This window comes from Taurulus bubalis (genome assembly GCF_910589615.1).
Source record: "Taurulus bubalis genome assembly, chromosome: 13".
Taxonomy (NCBI): Eukaryota; Metazoa; Chordata; class Actinopteri; order Perciformes; family Cottidae; genus Taurulus; species Taurulus bubalis.
Genome location: NC_136601.1, coordinates 3,984,237 through 4,007,271, shown reverse-complemented (window position 1 = coordinate 4,007,271; position 23,035 = coordinate 3,984,237). Strand labels below are relative to the sequence as shown.

Here is a 23,035-nt window from a genome sequence, read left to right as displayed (position 1 = left end):
GGGTTGTGATAGTTTGTAAAAAATCCCATCTTGCATCTTCTCTTTCGGTAGTTTATATCAAGCCTTTATTTGATGAAGAGATGAGAGGAAACGAGAGGAGAAAAGACGGGGGAGGACGTCGCCTGCCAGAATCAGGGTTATTTTGAATGTCATGCTTTTGAAGGTTTAGTTCTTAAACATTCAGTCACTTGGAACTTTTGCCACTTAATTAAAACCTAGATCAGTTCAGCGAGGGAGTTTTGCTTGATATACCAGTTCAATATAGAATTCAGATTTAATAAAAAAAGCTTTCAATCCCAAACACTTTCTCTCTATTTCACCTATTTCTTTAAGTTTTTAGCACTTTTGTATCACAGTTGTAAAGTCACAGCCAAGTGACCTCACATGACCTCACATGACCTATTGGCCGGGTGTCCCAATGACACTATTTCTGCTTGTAGGGCTAAAATATCGGTAAATAAATGCACTTACTGAATCATAGTAAATATCATCATATTAATATCAGTGTGTGTGTGTGTGTGAACTCACTGGACAGCAATGTGCTTCAACCCGCAGTCAATCGTCTTCTCTCATCAAAGAAGTACTCGTGAATATAAACGCTGAAACTCCCAGCATGCACTGGTGTCCTCACCGCAGTACTCCCTGCTGCCACCGGGACCGCGCCGACGCACACTTAACCGCTTGAGAGGCAGCGACTGTGACAAGCACGCGCCACAAAAACCCTATTGGGCAGATGGCAGCCATTACAGTTCAGTGATGCCTCCGCACCATGAAGGATCACACAGCAGGATGGAGCCCATGCGGAGGGGCTCGGGATCGAAATAGCTACGTATTTATTTTAGTGAGACTAAAGAGGCAAAAATGCTTCTATTTACCCTCCCCCCCCCCCCCTCGTCGCCGCCTCTCTTTCCCCTTCTTCCCCTTGCTCTCCCTTCTGCTGGAGGCCTTGTTAAATTGGCACAGATTCTGCCCCGGCTCCAAAACCAAAATCGCTGCCTAAGTGTTTCCACTCCGCTACCCCTACCGCGGCCTTACAGTAGCACACGGAGAGAGGGAGGGAGGGAGGGAGGGAGGGAGGGAGGGAGGCAGGGGTGTGCATGGCGAAGGAAAGCGCCTCTCCATGAGGCTTCTGTCACTTGGGACACAAAGAAGAAGAAGAAGAAGAAGAAGAAGAAGAAGAAGAAGAAGAAGAAGAAGAAGAAGAAGAAGAAGAAGAATGAGATGAAGAAGAAGAAAGAGAAGTGAGGAGAATAACAATGAGCAGAAGGAGCACGAGAATGAAAATAAGTAGAAGGAGGAGGAGAAGAAGAAGAAGAAGAATGAGGAGGAGGAAGGAGAAGAAGAAGGAAAAGGAAGAATGAGAAGGAGGAGAAGGAGAAGAAGAAGAATGAGAAGAAAGACAATGAGAAGAAGGATAAGTAGAGTGAGGAGTAGCAGAAGAACAATGAGGAGGAGGAAGGAGAAGAAGAAGAATGAGGAGGAGGAAGGAGAAGAAGAAGAATGAGGAGGAGAAGAAGAAGAAGAATGAGGAGGAGGAGAAGAAGAAGAATGAGGAGGAGGAAGGAGAAGAAGAAGAATGAGGAGGAGGAAGGAGAAGAAGAAGAATGAGGAGAAGAAGAAGAAGAATGAGGAGGAGAAGAAGAAGAAGAAGAATGAGGAGGAGAAGAAGAAGAAGAATGAGGAGGAGAAGAAGAAGAAGAATGAGGAGGAGGAGGAAGGAGAAGAAGAAGGAAAAAGAAGAATGTGAAGGAGGAGAAGGAGAATAAGAAGAAGAATAAGAAGAAGAATGAGTAGAAAGACAATGAGAAGAAGGATAAGTAGAGTGTGAAGAAGAAGAACAATGTGCAGAAGAATGAGAAGAAGAAGAAGAAGAAGAAGAAGAAGGAGAATGAGAAGAAGTAGAAGAACAATGCGCAGAAGGAGCAGGAGAAGAAAAAGAAGGAGGCGAGGAAGAAGAAGGAGGCGAAGAAGACGGCAAAGAAGAAGAAGCAGAAGAAGAAGAAGAAGCAGAAGAAGAAGACGGCAAAGAAGAAGAAGCAGAAGAAGAAGAAGAAGAAGAAGCAGAAGAAGAAGAAGAAGAAGAAGCAGAAGAAGAAGAAGAAGAAGAAGCAGAAGAAGAAGAAGAAGAAGAAGCAGAAGAAGCAGAAGAAGAAGAAGAAGAAGAAGAAGAAGCAGGAAAAGAAGAAGAAGAAGAAGCAGAAGAAGAAGGAGAAGAAGAAGAAGCAGAAGAAGCAGAAGAAGAAGAAGAAGCAGAAGAAGCAGAAGAAGAAGAAGCAGAAGAAGCAGAAGAAGAAGCAGGAAAAGAAGAAGAAGAAGAAGAAGAAGCAGGAAAAGAAGAAGAAGAAGAAGAAGAAGAAGAAGAAGAAGAACGAGGAGCAGGATAAGAAGAAGCAGAAGAAGAAGGAGAAGCAGAAGAAGGAGAAGCAGAAGAAGGAGAAGCAGAAGAAGCAGAACAGCTACAGCCTCCACTCAGACGTCTATCTCCCCGCTGTGTTGGTTCTCGTCTCAGAGAGAATACATGAGGCTGAGGCCTGATCAGGAGAAAGATCCTCCAGAGCGAGTCAGACGGACACTTCTGCAGACATTCCTGCTGCTCCTCCTCACACAGGACGCTCTTTGTCCGTCGGGGCCGTCGCTCCAGCGGATGCGAGCTCGGCTCCTCTGCTGCCCGAGTCAGAAAATGCCTCCTTCTTCCTGCTCGGGTCTCGGGAGGTGTTGAAACCCCCCCCCCAAAAAAAGCACATTCCACTCCGAGACAGACACAAGGAAAAACAGTGGAGCAAAAGGACAGAAGAATTCAGAGCGTGGCTCCTTTGAGGAAAGAAAACATTTTGATAGTAGTGAATTAAACTAAAATCAAAAGCCACTAAAATCTCCACAGCTTTGCTCTTTTTTTAAAACCTCTGGTCCAGCCACGTTTTTTTTTTTTTTAATATTGCCGAGCGACCCCTCTGGTCGGAGGTCATTCCTCGAGCTCCGTCGACACCGTATGCACACGGCCACGAAGTTCCCACCGCCCGCAGACCAGAGCATTCTGGGAAAAGCCACACAGCCTCCACCCCAGACGGAGGAGGCCGCTCGCAGTAAATAGGAGCTGGCTTTGCACGGAGCGTGAAAGTGGAGTCTTTTTTTGGGCAGGTCACCGCCATCTCTGACTCGTCAACAATAACGGAAGGGTATTTTTAGGGGACAGTTGGCCTCAATTTGATACTCTGAAGTCCTTTGGTCTATTTTGGGTCTCGTGCCGCATGAATGAGGAGGAGTAGTCCTCGCCGCTGCGATTCATAATGAGGCGCCCAAGCTAATGGAGGAAAGTAAGTGGGTGAATGTGTTCGTCCGCACGTCTACGGATGAGGGAAATGAGGAAAAAGGAAAGAAAGAAAGCCGGTTTCGCAGAAGACAAAACAGAGCCGGCGCTAAAAGCATCAGCCAAGGAGAGAGGCGAAGGTCTGCAGACGCCATGACGAGCTCACAGCAGCGTCACTCGCGCCCTTCACTCCTTCGTGAGCGGCGTCGGCGTCTCACCAGCGAGTCGGGTTCAAACGGAGACTCGTCTTTTTTTTAAATCAAATTGCTCGGCACTTGGAATGAGAGACCGACCGAAAAGCTCGGCCGCCATCAAAGAGGGAAAAGGGAGTCTGTCCAGAGAGAGAGAGAGAGAGAGAGAGAGAGAGACGGAACGAAAAGGAGAAGGAGAAGAAGAAACGGAAGATAACTGCTGTTTATCAGATGGTTCCGAGATTAAATTCCCTTCAAACCGTATCAGAAAGAACAGACAGCTCATCAGCGAGCAACATCTGGAGAGAAAACAGGCAATCACAGAACTCTGAAGAAAGTTAGAGATAAAATGTCTCATTAGCATTTACATCCGTAGCATAGATATGTATAAAAATACATATAACATATATATATATATATATATATGGACGATTAATGAATAAATATATTCTCCTAGTGACTCCATTGTTATGTGCAACTGCAAATAAAATCAGTCGTTGTTAATCTATGGTTTCGGGCAGATACCACACACACACACACACACACACACACGCGGGATAAACTAGAAAATATGATTTAATGCAAATTGCCGCTGAAAGGAAATCCAATATAAAACTTCTTCTCCGTCTGTGTTGTCCGTGGGCTCACAGTTTTTGGAAGAGGCTGCGAGGATACTTTACGCTGCACTCTGATACCGATCCAGAATCTAATCCACCACGGGCACCTACGTGAGCTTTGATGTCGGAGGGACGCGTGGGCGGGCACGTCTCTGCGATTAGGAAGTGGGCCGCTTGGTTTGTCGACTCAAAAGACAGAGAGAGTTCTGGTGTCCTGAAACCCGACTCCTCTCCTCCGCTGTCAACAGCGATCAGATCAGAACTACACCTCCACCAGTCTGACGCCTACGCTTAAGAGTTCTCTTCATCCGTAAGTCATTTTACAACCTGCTTTCACACTGCAATGTTGTGAACACATGACGATCATTCCTATGAGACACGGGGCTGTGATAACGGTATTGATCCATGTATTCTATGGTTAAAATAGAAACATGGCAGTTCACATTGCAATCCATAACAATGTGATCTAATAATATGAAGAAGTAAGATTAAGGATACAACAGCCAACTAAGAATCAATTCATATGTTGCATACTCTTTTAGTTCATATATTTTAGGGCTGCAAGTCCAATAATATGGCAATTATTTTTTGTGTTTTGTAGATAAAATAGTAAAAATAATGCTCATAATTTCTCATAATCCAAACCTTCAAATTCTTCTTCTTCCATGCAACAGTCAGAAAACTGAGAAAATCAACAAATCTGAGAAGAAGGAATCACAGAATGTGACATTTGACTTAGAAAATGACATAAATTATGAATTGATTATCAAGATAGTTGCTGATGGTTTTTCAGGCAGTCAATTTATCAATAAATAGGGATGCACCGATAACAATATTGGATATTTGGGGTGATACTGACTCAAATAGCCGGATCGAGGATCGGTGACAGTGGGGCAGATCCGTTCAACTCTGATACACAGTACAATATCAGTTATATTGTACAGATACACAGTACAATATCAGTTATATTGTACAGATACACAGTACAATATCAGTTATATTGTACAGATACACAGTACAATATCAGTTATATTGTACTGATATACAGTACAATATCAGTGATATTGTACAGATACACAGTACAATATCAGTGATATTGTACAGATACACAGTACAATATAACTGATATTGTACAGATACACAGTACAATATAACTGATATTGTACTGTGTATCTGTACAATATCACTGATATTGTACTGATAGACTCAGTGAGGCAGACTTATTGATTACACTGGTCTCGGATCATCAGTCGCTATGGGCCGATCCCCAGAGCCCAGATATCGGTCTGTGCATCGATGGTGTCAGATGTTAAAATGTAAAGGATGAACCTGTGTGATATCCATAGAGAATCATCTACACATTTAAAAATGTAAACTGGTGCTCTCCAGCAGTATGCACAATATCTGCTTTGTTTTCCTTTAACGAGCTCTTGTTAGAAGACAGCTGGTGGGAAACACGCCCACACGCCATCTGACATGGAGCTCACCTGCAACACGCCGTTGTTCCAGATATTGAACTCTCCACCCACTGAAGGCTAAATGCTGGTCCAACGTGTTGGTGGTGCTGAATATCAGCAGGTTTTCACCCACAAATGTTTACGATGTTACCCTTTAATGTTTGATGTGTGAATATTTACTCTTTACATCATCTTTAATAGCAAAAGCTACAGCATGTAGCTCTCTTTGAGCCTTGAACCGGACTTCATGCCTCTGCTGGGATTTGTTACGTAATGGTTTGCCGACGGCACGAGAAGCTCCCACATCCAGTGGATTTAAAAAATAAATTAAAAGAAAAGGTAAGAGAAGGTACACATGCACAGCGGCGCAGGTCTGCGGAGGAGACTTCCTCCCACACACCCGAGCTCTTGATTAATGTGATGCCAGCTCATCAGCAGCGAGGAGGCCGCCGGCCTGACACGGAGATAATAGCAGCCGGTTTTGGGTACAGTAGCTCAGGACGAGGGCTGCGGCGGGGACCCTAATCTCTTTAGGCACGTCGCGATGGTGAAAAGCTTCTTTTTCTTGACATCGGTGCAGTTAAAACGGCGCCGCCGGCTCCGTGCGTAACCGGCTTTCTCAGGTGAAATGTATCGCATCCGCACAGGAAAATAAAGCTGAAAACAAACACGGCGCTCTGCCGGCGATGCAACGAGACAATTAGCTAGTTGCCCTTCGCTGACCGACGGTGCGATTGACTGTTTACCTGTGAAGAGTTTCGTGATGGCCTTGTTCTGCCGCCGCGCGGAGCAGATGAGCAGCAGCCAGGGCGGCAGGAACTCGTGGTGACCGGCCAGGAGCTCGGCGATGGTCCTCGGGGCGCCGAGCGCGGAGCGCTGCTCGCCCTCGCCCAGCGGGCAGCCCTCGTCGATGGAGTCCACCAGCAGGAAGAGGGACTGCTGAGGAGGCTTCACGCTCAGCAGAGGCAGGAGGACGCACCTGAGGGAAGGGAGGAAGAGAGGAAGAAGGTCGTTTAAAGATAATAAACTATATTTTAGTTTTTGTTAAACATTTCTGAGAGAATGAAAAGACGAGGTTGTCTAACGATAATAGATTTGCGGTCGGATTTCCTGCCGATGGTGCCAGCTAGCATTATGCTAACGTATCAGTGCTAAGTATCATCACAGAGGTTAAGATTCAATATGTTCAGATATATTGCGATTCTCTAAAAAAATAGATTTTTAGGACAACTGTCATAATATAAAGAACACATCAACTTATGCATTTGTTTTTATGTAATAGAAATAGTGCATTGAAATTACTGTAACATCAGAGCACTGCTTTGAGAGCACACACACACACACACACACACACACACACACACACACACACACACACACACACACACACACACACAGTGGGTGGATGCATATCATCTTTGCAAATTAAATGCATGTCGACTCTGAATTAAAAACCAATACAGTGTTTTTGAGAATAAACAGTATTGCGAAACGTAATGTCGCAATACTCAATATTTTCTAACGTTCCTAATGTGAGACGTGGGGATATGATCTCATTCTCTCTCGCCAGCAGACGCAAGACTTCTGCTTAAGTTACAACCGAGTAATGTACGGTTTAATAAAGCCTCAGAGCAGCAAACCCTCTCACTTATTGCAGTAAATGTCAACTCTGCTGTTGCAGTGATGTGTTTTCATAGAGATGAATCATCCTCCTCTGCTGGAGGGAAAGTTCCAGTCTGTCAGCTGCTGCGTCACAATTATCTCCGTGGTTTATGATTATGATTGCATTTCACTGTCGGTTGTTATTTTGTCCACCCGTTCGTTGTAAAACAAAGATTTAATTCATACTGTTGAATTAAAGAGTGTATGAAGTGTTTAAGCAGCAAATCATGCTATGTTAAGAATATAATATCACTATTATATTGTATAGTATTCCAAGACACATTTGATCATTTCATTTTTACACATAAACGTGATCTAAATGTTAATTGATCGTATTTTTTTTTACTTAAGTGTGCCTGAGATTGTATTTCTTTAAATTAACACAAATGTCAATACTTTGTTGTACAATTTTTCCTATTAATAAAGAAATTGTTTGTTGCAATTCGTGAGTGCAACATTGTTTCAATATCTCAAAATTAACTCAAATTCAACCCCCGTCGCCATCTACATTACGGGGGAAACGGCGCCGAGTCGTGAATGAAAGTCTGGCGTTCAGTCAATATTTAACATAGTGAGCGCTTTCAAATTGAATTAAAAACCTTGGGTTCCAAATGTAGACTCAATACTTCATCTGAGTGATGCTGGACTGCTGCGGATCATAGTTTTCTCTCCGAGCACGAGGCGTTTTCTAGAGGCAGATCATTCCCAGTTCATCAGAGAGAGTGGGCGTTTAAATACGTCTCCATCCAGCCCAAATTACACCCATTAACAGGCTGAGGGCCACTGGAGCGTAAAGCAGCACCCAGAGCAGAGACACTCGTTTATAATTCAGTGGCTTTTCTTTTTGTTTGTTTGAATAAAAATAAAAACGATGCCGAGAGCTAAATGTTCAGAGATTAGATTAAAAACCTCCGTGACAACTGGACATGCGAGACTTTGTCCGAGTCAAACCTGAACATCCGTTAAAGAGCGGCGCCCCGTGATGAAGCCGGCGTGACGCACAGCTGCAAACGCTACATTAACCTTTTCATCAACGGCAGACGGGAAATCAACATTTAACTGGACGGACGAAAAGCTGCAAAGCCGCGGCTGTGGCTCATGGGTAGAGCGGTCGTCCTGCAACCGCAAGGTTCCAGGTTCGATCCCCGGTCTCCCCATAGTTTCCATGTCAAAGTGTCCTTGAGCAAGACACTGCTCATAAATTGCTATGAATGGGTTAAATGCAGAGACCGCATGTAAAAAATCCGTAATGTAATTAAGTTTAAGACGACTCACGAAATGACTCTTAGCTCAACTGGCCGTGATAAAAAAAAAAAAGGATGTGAGGAATTCATACGAGTGACGTTTTAATCCGGGTCTGGGTTCATTTAACATTTAAAAAAAGAGGCCTGAAAAAAATCAATTAATCTAAACTTGATTCAAGATTAGAGGGACGTCTGAGGCGGCGGCGGCTTCTTCTTTTTTTCACGGGTAGCTGCAGATATAAAGCGGTCACCTTCCAGCCGATGGGACTCTTCAACCACTTCTGGTCCTATATTGAACCGACATCGGTTCTTTGTCATAAAACACTAAAATACCGTTTTAATGAGACTTCCTCTGGATGCTCGACCGTCTGTCACTAGGCCGGCGGCTCCGAAGCCATTCCCTTTTAAGTGTCTTCCATTTGGCCCACAGCTCATTATGCGGGGCGGCCGGGTGAAGGTCTGTGTGCTCGCAGTCCAAAAGGACGAGGACGCGCAGAGAGGCCATTTCCACAAGCGCCTCCTCTCCCAGTGCCGAGGCCCGACGTCACAGGGAAAGATTCCCCAAAATGACGTCAGGAGTCTGATGACATTTATTGCTGCGTATGAGCTGTAAGACATTTCACTGCAACGATGTCAGAATGAATGGAATATTGTTCATGAAACCGAAGTTGGAAAGGTTTTGCGCTGCCAATTGGGAGTTTGTTTTAAGACTGCTTTGAATGCACATTTCAAGCCTACTATTCACGTGAGCGGCTTTCTATACGGTTTCAGGAATCACACTTTAATATGATCATAACCACCATGTCATACTCACAACTAGGGTTGCAAAGGGGCGGACATTTCCCGGTAAATTTCCACGGGAATTTTGAAAAAAAGTAAAATGTGCACCTTTTTTATTCAACGTTCATGTTTTTGTTGTTCGATGAAAGAATAAAGTTCTACTCACAAAATGTCAAAAAAAAGTCAAAAATGTCATTTTTAAAAGTTGTATTATAAATGTTTGCGTGCATGTCTGCTCATGACAAGGTAAATACAGTAAAATTACCCCAACATTCCCATTTATTCCTGTTAATTCCCATTAATTCCCATATATTCCCGATTACTACCGTGGAAAGTTTCCAACTTTGAATATTCCCGGAATTTTGCAACCCTACTCAAACCAACAATAAAACACTTAAATCAACTACTTTAACTAATTCAATTAGGGCTGCATTCCTATAACCAAAGATGATTTTCATTTAGTATGCAAAAAACTAATCACTATCCCCGTAGCCCAAGGAAACAACTTCAATTGGGTTGTTTTGACACAAAAACAGTTAAAAACTACTAAATAAACACTTTTTATTGACGAAAGCAACAAATAAAATAAAAAAAGACCGTCCTCGTCGATCAGCTCCTCTATTGATCGACTGCAGATGAAAACCTTCAAAACTCAGGCGAACGCCGACTCCTGCAGCTCAACCCGTCTTTGCCAAAGCTTCCACAAACTGCAGCTTGTATTGAAAACTTTTCTTTTTTTTTTCCCCTTCTCCATTTTCTCCCTCCCAGCAGTCTGAAGCCTCGCAGGACAGAGATCCTCCTCCAACCTTCACGCTCTGTCGTCACGCTGCTCGGCCGCCCAGTAACACACTCAATTACTCCGTCAGATGGCTGCAGCCCACGGAGAACCTGCAGCGCCATCTGGGAGCCTTGCCAAAAGGAATGTCCATCCACAGGGGTGTGTGTGTGTGTGTGAGTGTGTGCATGCATGCATGTGTGTGTGTGTGTGTGTGAATGGCTGTGTCTGAGGCCATGTTGCCCACTGAGACAATCAAATCCACAGTGACAGCAAGTGGGCAAAACAAAGGGACATTCTTCCCTCACAATCCAGCTTCTCCCCGGGGCTGTCGAAGAGTCAAAAGACGAGAATCTGCGGACAAAAGGAACTCCGCGGGATGCCGGGGCACGGAGAGAAAATAAGCTCAGGGGAAGCTGATTTAGTTTCGCCCGGACAAACCTGCGAGCATACCTGAGCCAGAAGAATTACAAAAAGCTGCTCGGGGCCACACGCAGCGCTCTTGGAACATTTGCAACAAGCTATTTTTGGGTTCTCGCTCAAGCGCTCACAACATACGAGCCAGCGGATGCCAATTTCTGTTTAACACAAGGAAAGAACTTTTTAAAAAGAGGGGGGAGAGGGATGTGAAATGCATCTAATGCACCGGCCATCTGCCGTGTTCGCGGCCGTCGCTCCCGCCCCAATGTGCAACGTCCAGTGAAGACGTCTGGAATCCACATCAGATTCACACACCATGCTGCTGTGAAGATGGAAGAAGAGGAGCTTCAGACAGACCGCCACGATCGGTAGGAAACCAGAAGCCTTTTCATTAGAAGAACACACTCCCTCCCCCCATCTCTCCGTTTAGTATCGAGTCCATTTGGAAGGAAGCCTGCTCAGCATCTTCGCAAAGTCAGGACAGCTTAGTGCCACGGAGCTGAAAGATAACCGCTGACTCATGCGCCGGCTCGCCCGACGTGAAGATGGGCGGCCACCTTGTGGATTCCTCCCTCCTGCAATCCACCTGTTCAACGTAATCAGGCTGATGAGGACGATGAGAGCGGATGCTGTTAGAGCGAGGGCCCGGACACTTTAGCGGTGCGCTCCCCAACAAACGGCTATCATCTCACTCCAGTTTTAACCGATTGGACTTACACTCAAAATCAGAAGCTTCATTACAGTTTTTGCAGAATGGTTAAGCGTTGAATAAAGCCGTTTTTTATTTGTTACAAATCAAGTGGTTTGATGCCGAGTGCATTCGGAGACCAGGAGCGCTGCAGACAGACACTTTTACATTAATTTGCGCTGAGAGCCTTTCATTAGATGGATAACCCTCCAAGGACGGCTACCCTGCGGCACTAAATGAGTTATTTTGTTTTCCCTCAAAGATAGAAACGGCCATTGCAATCATTTGTTCACAACGACTGAGTGGAGAATTGGGCAGCGTTTAAAAAAAAATATTTCAAGCTTGAACAAATGCATCATGTTAAGACACAAACAACCTTAAACCACCCTGACGGTTTTTTTTTTTCTACCAACATTTCATTTCTCGGTGAGCCGTTTGCCGAGCGGCCGAAGTTCAGTTATGAATTTCTCCTTGAATATTTCATCTCTCCGGCATAATAAAATTTAAAAAGAAGGACACCCATCCCCGCTCGTTAACGGCTTAAACTCTCAGCCATGTTCCACTTCAGGCCACACCTCAAGTCGGTCAAGTCCAAGCTAGACTTTTCCACAAGCGGTCGAGGGCAGATTACCTCATATACTGACAAAAAAAAAAAAAACTCCTGCAAGTATTTAAGAAAAAAAAGAAAAAGACAGCTTGTTTCTGCCATTCTTTAAACACGCTGGACAATGTGAGAATCGGATCTCGGCTTAATGGCTTTGCACAATCAATTCTGCGCTGGATCCCAAGCAGACAGAAAGCCTGCAGCTGTCGGAGGAAACAGCGCCCTGGACACTCGGCTGCTTCAGGGAGGGAAGGAAGCCGAAGCTGGGCGATGGACACAGGAAGGGCTTTCTTTAAGAAAGGAAAAACAATCCTTAATCCACCCGTACTAATGCCCCTAAAATTAAAACTGATATCTAATGATCAGAGTCTTGTGATGTTTTTGACTCCAAACACCCTCTCATGGGACTGGTCTCACACACAGTGATCACATTGTCGGGGTGTGTGTGTGTGTGTGTGTGTGTGTGTGTGTGTGTGTGTGTGTGTGTGTGTGTGTGTGTGTGTGTGTGTGTGTGTCCATCTTGAAATCCGAGCCGTTCCTCCACCCTTCAATTACATCACACCACACTGTTGGAGTCAGAAAGTGTGATTCTCTGGCCCCTCCAAGTCCACTCATCCACCTCGTCAACAGGTTGCTTCAAGCAGCAACGGACGACATGCGGAGCAATAAATATGGCAACGAGCAACTATTAGTTATGGTGGAGTAACGTCAACTAGGAACGAGAAGGAAGTCACGCTCCCTCTGTTGACAGTCGGGCTCCGCACTGCTCTACCGTTAGCGCGGTTAGCGCTGTTAGCGAGGTCGGCGCCATGTTGAGAGCTGCTCAGAGGCAATCACAATGTTCCCAATGTTATTATCCACCTTTAAAATGATAAAGAATAATGTATTTTGCCCCACCCTCCACCCATAACATAAGTATTAAGTCTGTTTATTGGTGGAAGCAGGACAGGCATAACATTTACTTATATTTGCATATCACCAGATTTAGTTTTACCGTCAGACTTGTGGAAGTTGTGGAGAAGGAAAACACAAAACAAAAAAAACAAGAAATATAATAATAAAAAAATAGAAACACACAAATTCAGCCTCTTCAATCACCAGTCAAACGTCTTCTCCTTTATAAAGCGGCCTCTTAATGATTTGCCGAAGTGTAAACACGCTGCACACATACCTGGGATGACTGTTCCAAACCCCCGAGCTCTTCCCAGCCCAGACGAGGTGTGCATTCCTGGCCGGCTATCCAGCGCTGTCAAAGGAATCTGAAATTTCATCCTTTTCAACCCTCCCCTCCCTCTTTCTCTCTTCTCCCCTCCGAGCGTTGCCTCCGAGCCGCTCTCTGCTCTCCCCACACAACCGTCTGTGTGTGCAAAAAAAAAAAAAAAAAAGAGCCTTAACGCACGGATACAGGTAAACCCGTGAGGTGTTCAGCGGCAGCCGAGACTGGATTTGCATACAGCGATTCAACAGATTCATGGTGACAAAGGGCCCAACTGTGAGCCGCCTGGCTCACAACGTTATAATACTAATAAAACTGTGCGGAAAATGTGTTTTCAGAGCTTTTAGTCTTATATCTTTTCTCAATCAGCTTCTTACGACGAGCCAAAACGGACAAATGAATTGTGCCAAAAGTCAGAAACGGGGTTTCCGCTTGCTGTTCTCGCTGCTTTGAAGTGGGCGGACTGAGTCTGTGACGTCACATGTCCTGCGACGACCAGTCAGTCGAGCTCAGCAGCGTTTGAATCAAGACGCGATGGCAGTCGCTCGCTTACGTTGCCGAGCCGCTGCCAATCGAATGGGATCAAACCGCACCCAACGCCGTCCATACCAAGGAGATTATCCGGGTTTAGCTCTTCGTAAACAATAAACTGAAGAGCTTCGGCTTCAACCGTTGCTTATTCTGCGACGAGTGTGATATCATTATGAAATATTAGCCGTGTAAGCGGCTCTAGTTTCTCAAACGAGTCGCTTTCTTTCTTCTGCGATTGCAAACAAAACACTTTCCACTTCTTTCTCTGAACAGAACATGGTCTTTTACCCATTGCGTTACATTTTATAGACAAAATGATGATTCAGAAATCAAGTCCCAGCCCTCATTTGCCTTCTTGAATGAGTCTAAACTTGCATCCTCCGTCTCTCTCCCTGCGTGCTATTACAGGAGCTCAGGCACCGTCATACATGAGCGTTATTCAGTGAGTGGGATAACCACACTGAATGAGTTATGTTTGCCCACACAAGCATGTAGGCGCACACACACACACACACACACACACACACACACACACACACACACACACACACAGAGAGACAGAGGCTGGCTTCAGTTTGCTGAGTCATCGTTGCAGCCGCACCAGTACCGCTGTTTCTCCTCATCTGCTCGACTGGAGTTGATGCGTCACATTGGGGGACTTTTTCTTTTTCTTCTTCTCTCTCTTCTTCTAAAAACGTGGCCCTAATCTGCAGAGTTTTCCACGGCCGTGCACCACATGAAAGGCCGCTTTCGTTCAGCGTCCCCTAACCCCAATAAGCGGGGCCGTGCAATGAGCAGGAGTCAAAAAGTCAACACAAAAGAAAAGGAGGAAGAAAAAAGAAAACACAAAGCTCTCTCGCAGACTTGGGGGGAAAAATGGCTCGGTTGGTTTTGCTTGAAACTGAAATGTGGCTCAATTTGAACCGTGTTCAAAATCCGACAAAGAGAGCAACAGATTTATTTCTGTTTTCCACTAATCTCTCTTTATTAGAGGGTTTTCCGTCTCCTTGCAACGGCTAGATCACAAGACAGAACTTCACATGTATTATTATTATTATTATTATTATCATCTCTGGATTTGCATTTCTAAAAGACCCAATAACTGGAATTCACTTTTCTTTTAAAAACATTTTCACAAGAAGATGATGATGCCGTCTTGGCAACTTATAAAAGCCAAACACCCGTATGTCTACTGGAGGCTACCGGACTAATCATACTTTGGTTTACGTCACTACTGATCTCAATTGTCAACAGCGAGAGGCAAAGTGTTACAGAGAAATGTTTGATGTAGCTGCCAGAAAATCTTTTACCCAAAAAAACATTTTTTACCCGGTTAAAAATAAAAAAAATAAAAGAATCTGAGCTGCAGCATCAATTTCTTCCACGGACACGCTAAGGGAATAAAACACTGCCAAGAACCTTCAAATCTCGTCCACAAATTTAAGCCTCGGCCATTCATCATTTCTGAAGTCCGTGCCCTTTACAAAGAAACAGAAACTGCAATTCAAGCCTAACTCGTGTTCAGTGGAGAACAGCCCAACAACGGTTCCGCATAAGGTCACACAAGAACTAAAAGGCGGCTTTGTCCCATCAGCGAAAAAAAAAAAAAAACCTGTTGCCTTTAGTTTGACCCACATGGCTGGGTTAAATCCACCTATTTGAAGCCAGCTCTTTTGTCCAGAGGGGGAGAAAGTGAGGCGCGTTGGCCGGCCGGCTGCTCGACACGTCACAAACTCACTCAAACTGGAGGACTGCAGTCACAACGTGGCAGTGGAGACGAACGCAGCAGAGGAATGAGCCTTCCGTCTCGAAATAAAGAAATAATCCTCGATGCTGCGCACAAGCCGAGCGCCAGACACCCTCGGATCGTCTGCAGCGGCACACCAGAAGCAGAAGAAAGGGAAAGTGAAAAGTGAAACCACGTCTTCATCCGCGGACCGGTGGCCGCCGCCGCTAATGCAGGGCATTACTTTTAGTAATACGTCAAATTAAAAAGGCTGGAAATCAATGGAACCGCATTGTTAGGATGGTTTTCTATTAAATATTAAGGCTGCAACTAGTATCCGGTATCGATTCATCTGTATTGGTTTCATTTGCTTGATTATAATAGTTAAAATCAGGCTCATGGTGACATATGTAGATGTGTTTTTCTAATAAATCCAACAGCATGCACATCACTAACTGGGCACAGTGGTCTAATGAAGTGTAGACTCATCTCATACAGGTGTGTAGAGCGGCGAGGTCGACGCCCACCAGTCAGGGCTAAAGCTGTGGTTTCATTTTGGCAGATGTACATTTGTTCAAGCTTTAAAAGAAAGAGAGAAAAAGGATATGCGTCTGCAGCTTTACTTTTTTTTTTGTGGCCTTTTCACAATTGTTTTGGTGACAACAAAAGAGACAAAGAGGAAGCACCAGATCTACACCGGAGCCACCGGCCGAAACAAAACCAGCATCAACACTCATCCCCGGAGACAAAGGAAAACCCAAATATATTCACACCTAAGAAGCTGGAAGCGGTCGATGAGTTTTCCGTGGGTCACAGTGAAGATAATCGATCGATATACTAAGTTATGATTCTCGGTTCCAAAAACTGTCTGCTGGGCTGCGGGTGCAGACGCACAGAAAAAAGGGGGACAACAAAAACCCGTGTCTGAACCGGTTTCAATGCATTAACACAGGACTGGTGATTACCATCAACAAACAGGCTTGTTTGTCTTTGCCGAGGAGAAAGAATTCGACGGGGCCTCTTGCATTCACTCACGAGCTTACATCTAAAAATCACAGCTGGAAGGGGGGCTGGGCCCAAACATCTGTGTTAAACAAGGATCTTTTATTGAGTGGCGCACCGGCCAGAATCGGACCAACCGCCGGATGTGATTCGTGGTCATCATGTTGCATTTCTTGCTCCAGGTTCTATATCTATATATTTATTTTTGTCACCGCCAGACAACGATCTTGGCTTCCTGAAAGGAGATAGCATCGAGAACAACAGGGGAGGCTTTGTGATTATTTGTGTTCGGTGGCGCTTGCAGCGCTTCTTACACCTGTAGCGGCGATAAGGCCGCCGCCCAAGTGCCTGTTTGGCTCACAAACAAGAAGCGGGCCGTGATGATGATGATGATAAGCGTGGCATCTTTGTTGTCCGAGTTATAGGATCCCTGCTTCACAAAAAAAAAAAAAAGGCCCTTGCTATCCAGCTGGACGCGGAGCGAGAGCTGAATCGAGAGCTCCGTCCCAGCTGGGCTCGGCCTCCGTTTACGCCCCGCGATAACCTGCCTCCGTTTACGCCCCGCGATAATCTGCCTCTTTATATCCCAGAGGGTCAGAGTCAGAGTCGGCGGCAGAAGCCGCGCGATTACAAGCAGGTGACAAAGAGGAGCGCTCACTTCCTGTTGTAAAAAACAGTAGAATAAAGATGTACTGAACGCTTGACCTACTTCTTCCCCCTCTGTGTGTGTGTGTGTGTGTGTGTGTATACGTGTGTGTGTGATGTTGCGATGATGGAATAAGCATCAGCAGATGGCCAGACAAGAAGCGTGTGCACATGTGTGTGTTGCATTCCAGCCGGTGTTGCACAGACTGCCCGACCTGCACTGTGGAGACGAGTCGTGCGTGGAACACACACACACACACACACACACACACACACACACACACAAACGCCTCTTTGCCTACAACAACAGTCCGTCTTGCTCGTGTTACACGGCGCTGGTGGAAGTCCAGGGTCTTACTGTACTTCAGTTTCACGGGCGCACTTCACCTTTCCTGCAGTGCAGTCACTCGGGTTCGGTCAAGTCCGTCAGCGAGTCAGTCGGTCGCAGTTCAAAGCTCCCTCCCTCCCTCCCTCCCTCCCTCCCTCCCTCGCGAGTGAGTGAGTGAGTCTCCGGCCACGACTTAAAAATACCTGGCCCGCCATGACTCGGAAGCCGAGCGGGGGACAGTTCCCCCCCCGCCGTGACACGAAATAAGTGGAGAGGCTGCTGAGGCGGAGCTATGCGACGAGTGTGAGCAGTCAGAGGGGGGGGAGAAGGGGAAGGGGTGCATCAGGGTCAGGAGGTGGAGGGGGAGGGGCTGGCTCGGCTTTTTTTTACATCTCTAGTCAAATTCCTAGATTTCAAACAACACCTGGAACCAGCAGAGAGGTGGAGGATCTGAATGTACAGATGTTGTTGTTTTTATTCCTGATTTATTATACTGCAGGAGGTACTAGTGCACTACTCTGACTACTATGTTGTTGTTTTTTTTAATGTTTTTATTTATCTTGTTTATTGTATATAATATGTATGACGAGAGCCACGTGTAACCAAAGTCAAATTCCATGTACGTCTACACACACGGCCAATAAAGATGATTCTGATAAACTAACAATATGTCGTTTTTAAACTCAGCAATTGGCCAGTTAATGTGTTTTTTTTTTAAAAAAAGATCAATTTGCCCAATGTAGCATCTAAAAAAGTATTGTTTCGTTCAAACGAGGAACCGGAACTCAAAGATATCCAGTTGAGAAAAGCAGCAAACGCTCATACTTTAAAACCAATTGTGTTGGTAGTTTTGCGCGATAACTGCATCAAACAATGGATTCCCAAAATTGTTCTCAATCAATCCTCCACCGATCGACTACACATCAGCCGGATCTTCACGGATCGGCTTCCTTCTCCGCCTCGCAGCGTGCCGACCGGTGGAACGATGCGTCTGCATGAAGATGAGGAAGCCGGCGTCCTTACCTCTTGAACGCCTCCGTGGGGTTCCTCTCGCACTCCCCGGGCTGCAGAGCGCTCTGCACGGCCGGGTCCCGCACCTTGTCCTCGTACCCGGGCACCAGCCCGCTGCGGCAGATCTGAGCCACCAGCCCTCGGACGAACCCGCCGACGCAGAGCGTGTCCGAGTCGTCCGCCCGGCAGAAGTGGAACGCCAGGCCCTGCTGCTGCATGCCCCGGTGCGTCCCCTGGGCCGCCGCGGGCCACAGCAGCTCCGTGCACAGCGCGGTTTTCCCGCTCCCCGGGCCCCCGACCAGCAGCACCCCCCAGGAGCCGCCCGACTTCGCGGACCCTGCCGTCAGGGTGCCGGGGTTGGACGCGCTTCCGCCGGGCGTCGACGTCGTCAGCGGCGGCTGCTGCTGCTGCTGCTGCTTACTGGGAGTGCTGGTCACTCCGCCGAGGCTGTTGGTTTTCTCCTGGAGGCAATGCTGGATCTTGTGGAAGACCCACTCCCGGCAGTAAAAGCGCTTCCCCTGCAGCAAACTGGTTTGGGCCATTTTGATCGAGCGCTGCTGCTTTTCCGCCTATTCCGCCTCTTCATAGGGGGCGCCTCGTTCCGATCCCTCGCGTCTTCAACTCCAGCAGAGGTCGGCGGTGAATTCGAACATCCATGTCGACGGCCTCTCCGAAGAAAAAAAAAAAACGCGGTTTGCGAAGTCTGGCGTCTTGACGTTTTAAGACGACGCCAGAGTGGAAGGATGAGGAAGCGGAACCGTTTACAGAAAATCTAGGTCAAAAAAAAAAAAAAAAAATGGAAATCAAAATTGAGGCTCAAACCATAGATTTTCCACCAACTTTTTCCACAGCTTTCCCACTGGTTGAACTGAGTGCTCCGTGTTATTATGAGTGTGTTGCTTTAGCATGGCGCTGGGCATGGCAGGGCACCCGGCTCTTGAGTGCATCCACTGGCGAACTCAAGCCACCGCCGCTTGATACAATTAGCCATGGGAGTTGCTGATATGTTTCCGCTCATGCATTTCAGATGCTACCGGGGGCGACCGAGGCGCGTTTCCATTACATTTGCGCGGAAGGGACTTGCCAGTGTCGAGTCAATTCCTCCAATAACATACCAAGACTGGGCTCTCGTCCCTGGAAAACAAGGGAGGCAGAAATAAAAAAGGCTACATTAGGACACATTTCAAATACACACAACTTCATGCACAATCAACCATCCTGCACGAGGAGATTTGCTCCGATGCGATTTACGCGGATTAAACTCAAACGTGCACATTCATCGGCTCTAAGAGCTCGTCCCATGAAAGCGGCGTAACAGCGTTGCCGCCATGTGTTGCGATGCACGTTATCGTTATGGATGTTGTCCAAACCCACGAAGAGGAGTAGACTCCTGTCCCTGCAGCTACAAAAAAAAAAAAGGTGGGTACTGGAAGTTGGGGGCTTTCATCCTCCTCAACCCACATCAGCCGCCCCGCAACTACATTCTTGGCAGGGGTTCGTCCAGTTTCTCTCGTCTGTCCGCTGACCCCCTTCCTTCCTTCCTTCCTTCCTTCCTTCCTATGTGGCTTTAAATCCCAAACAGTCCACATCCGTCCTGAACTGTAAGGGGCGGTCCGAAGGAGAGGACCGACTTTCCTGTGTTTACAGGGTCGGTTGCATGGGTGGGAATGAATGGAAGGTAACTCCCACCTACGGCTCTAATAGCACCTCTTTTTTCTTTTTATAAAAAGATGACAGAAATCCAGGTTGAACCCAGGATGGATGAATTTTCTATTTAATAAAAAATGTAAATAAAGGAGAGAGAATTCAAGCCTCCCCCTTGATTTGATTATTTATTTATTGGTTAACTGCAGTTTAACCGCCTTCTTATGTCGCCCTTCATCACAGTCTACTACTGCTCCTCTACACTGGAGCGAATGCTAAATATTACCAGCGTCTCCAGCCAAGAAAACACACACACACACACACACACACACACACACACACACACACACACACACGCTGGGTACTTTGCAACGCTGCCAGATAACAACACGGGCTGCGATATATTTCCACCGTTCTGTGTGTGCGTGTGTGTGTGTGTGTGTCTTTCCCGACACAAAGCTCAGCACATTAATATAACACATATCAAAGGGTCACTTGTGTTTGGAGGCGATAGGCGACACACACACACACACACACACACACACACACACACACACACACACACACACACACACACACACACACACACACACGAGAAGAAGAGAGGAAAAAAAAAAAATCAATGAGCGCAAGCGACATGATTTCACTCCGGTGAGCAGCAGCATGAACCTCCTCGTTTCAGATGGGATACAGTTTACACCTATGGGGGCTTTAAAAAAAAAAAACGTCCAGACTAGCTAACAGTTGCATGCTTTTAAGAGGCAAAAAAAACACCAAATATAAAATGAATATGGCCTGTCGCGTTACTGCAGCCTTCCCAAACTGTTCCTTAAACTTCCATGTAGCCCTTTGTGGCGCGTTGCTCTGGTTTCGCTACAGTTTTCAAACCGCTCGCGCACGGTTTTCCTCTCACCTCTTGCTGATTCCTGTTGGTGTTTTGGAGGAGGGAGGTGGGGGACGAGGGGGGGTCGGTTGCCTTGCCGTGTCCGTGTAGTCTACACCCTTTCCGTCCGCGTCCAAACCCAAAACGCTTCGGTTCGATCCCCTCCGCTGCGGCTCAGAGCCCAAATCTCTGCATCCGAGCAGCGACGCTCGTGTCTTTTCCTTTGAATTCCTTTTTTATTCTCCTTCTCCTTCTTCTTCTTCTTCTTTCTGTCGGCGTCGGCTCCTCCTGCTGCCCGACACAAGCTCCACAGTGAGCCGACTGACTCTCCGCCTCCAAACCGCTCTACATTTCTCTCTCTCTATTTCTCCCTCTCTCTCTCTCTCTCTCTCTCTCCGCTGCATGCAGAGAGCACACGCGCTTCCAATGGGCGGCGCGGTGTCTTCTGGGACTTGGTGTTTCTTTTTACCCGACGGTCGCCATTTATTCAAATAAAAATAAGGCAAGGCAAGTTTATTTGAATAGCACATTTCAACAACAAGGCGATTCAAAGTGCTTCACATAAAACCATTAAAAGCATCAAAACATAATGCAGATTTAAAAACAGTTAAGAAAACATTAAACATTAAAACAGTCAGAAAACAGTCAGAAAACATTAAAACAGTCAATAAGGGCGATGCAGAATTGGGGTTAATGAAAATTGAAGTAAAGGTAATTGTAAACTATGATGTGTTTTTCATCTTTCCATATGCATAAGAGTATGGAAGCACATTTCCAAAGTAATTTTTAAAGTATTAGATAGAAAGCATACTTTCTATTTTATTCTCAACTTTCTAATTTCATAATGCCGACTGTCTATCTCATAATTGTCCATATAGGGAAGCCCATTTCCATCAAAAAATCTGAAATAATTTTAATTCTTGTAAATACATACAGTACTCATGTATTCACAAGAAGTCAAATGTTCAATGAGTGCATTGTGATTTTCGAGAATGTAGTTCATGCATGCAGTCAAAATCAAACAATTCATTTTTTATGTTTTTTATCAATACAAATTATTTAGATTTAATTTGCAATAAATACTGCAAACAAATTGGCTTCCAAAATAGATGTCGTCCGTCGTACTGGCTGATATATAATATATGATAAGAAAAAAAAAAATTCAAACTACACAAGACAACAATGCAACTAATCTTTTTATTTAATTGTCTTTTCTTTAAACACATGAAAAATGATGTATTTTCCAAATACAAAACGTAGGATACTCACATGTTTCACAGACGGTTTGATGTGTTTTCATTTTCTTTTCTTTGCAGAGCCTCGATGCTGAGTAGTTTATCTCGGTGAAAATGAAGTAAATTGATCAAACTGACTTAAATGTATTATGAGTCTCACAACATTCCTCTTCCTTCCCCTTCTGTCCTTGTCCCGTCTCACTATCAAAGAACATATCAAATCATGTCATGAAAAACATTTATTAAAAGCAGCATCAAAACAAACTGCGGACTTTGAAGAAGGAGAAGAAAAACACGATAAAAGGACGACATCCCAAACCTGATGAGTTAGACTCTGCATGGATGACACACACACACACACACACACACACACACACACACACACACACATTGTAACTGCCCGCTTTAAAGCAACATATACAAATCATAAGATTGTATTAAAAAACTCCATGTTTTCTTTCTGTCTTTTTCATTTCGGGAGAGCCTGTGCTTTTGCAACATCTGGACCTGGATGTTGATGAATGGGTTTGATCAGCACCAGAGATTGATAACGTAACCACGGCGCCCGGACTCTTAATCAATAACAACATGTACCCAACAGAAAGGAAACAGAAAGAAATTAAGGAAAGTCATATCATTTAAATAATGTTACAGGCAGCGTGTGCTGCATGGAGCTGCCTTTACTACTGATGTACGCTCTTATTCACACTTATGTGTTTATGGATCTGATGGAACATAATGAATTAAGTATTAATTGGAAGTGAACTGTGTTTCAAAACCGAGCCAAATGTCATCATTGTTCAATGTTAGTGAGCAGAAGGCGGCTGTATGTTTGGTAATTATATTTTAACAATAGTTTGAAGACATTTTTCAACTATTTTGCAACCTGAATATGAAGGATAATCATATTTAAGATAAGATAAAATAAGATAATCCTTTATTAGTCCCGCAGTGGGGAAATTACAGGTTTATAGCAGCATTGCTCACAAGTGAATAAAAGCAAAAACAAATCAAGTAATAGAAATAAACAGTAATAGAAAACAATAAAACACAGTAAAGAAGAATATTA

At 45.3% G+C, this 23,035-nt stretch overlaps 1 protein-coding gene across 1 annotated transcript in view; it reads right to left on the bottom strand.

Annotated features, from left to right (window-relative positions):
• ankrd50 (ankyrin repeat domain 50) overlaps positions 1–18,746 on the bottom strand; it is a gene marked incomplete at its 5' end in the record, with an annotated part of 32,128 nt that extends 13,382 nt beyond the window's left edge. The window contains 2 exons of the mRNA XM_079229043.1: positions 6,319–6,551; positions 18,217–18,746. Coding sequence (XP_079085169.1) covers positions 6,319–6,551; positions 18,217–18,746 — 763 coding nt within the window. The remainder of the gene's footprint in view (positions 1–6,318; positions 6,552–18,216) is intronic.
• Between the last annotated feature and the right edge of the window lie 4,289 nt (positions 18,747–23,035).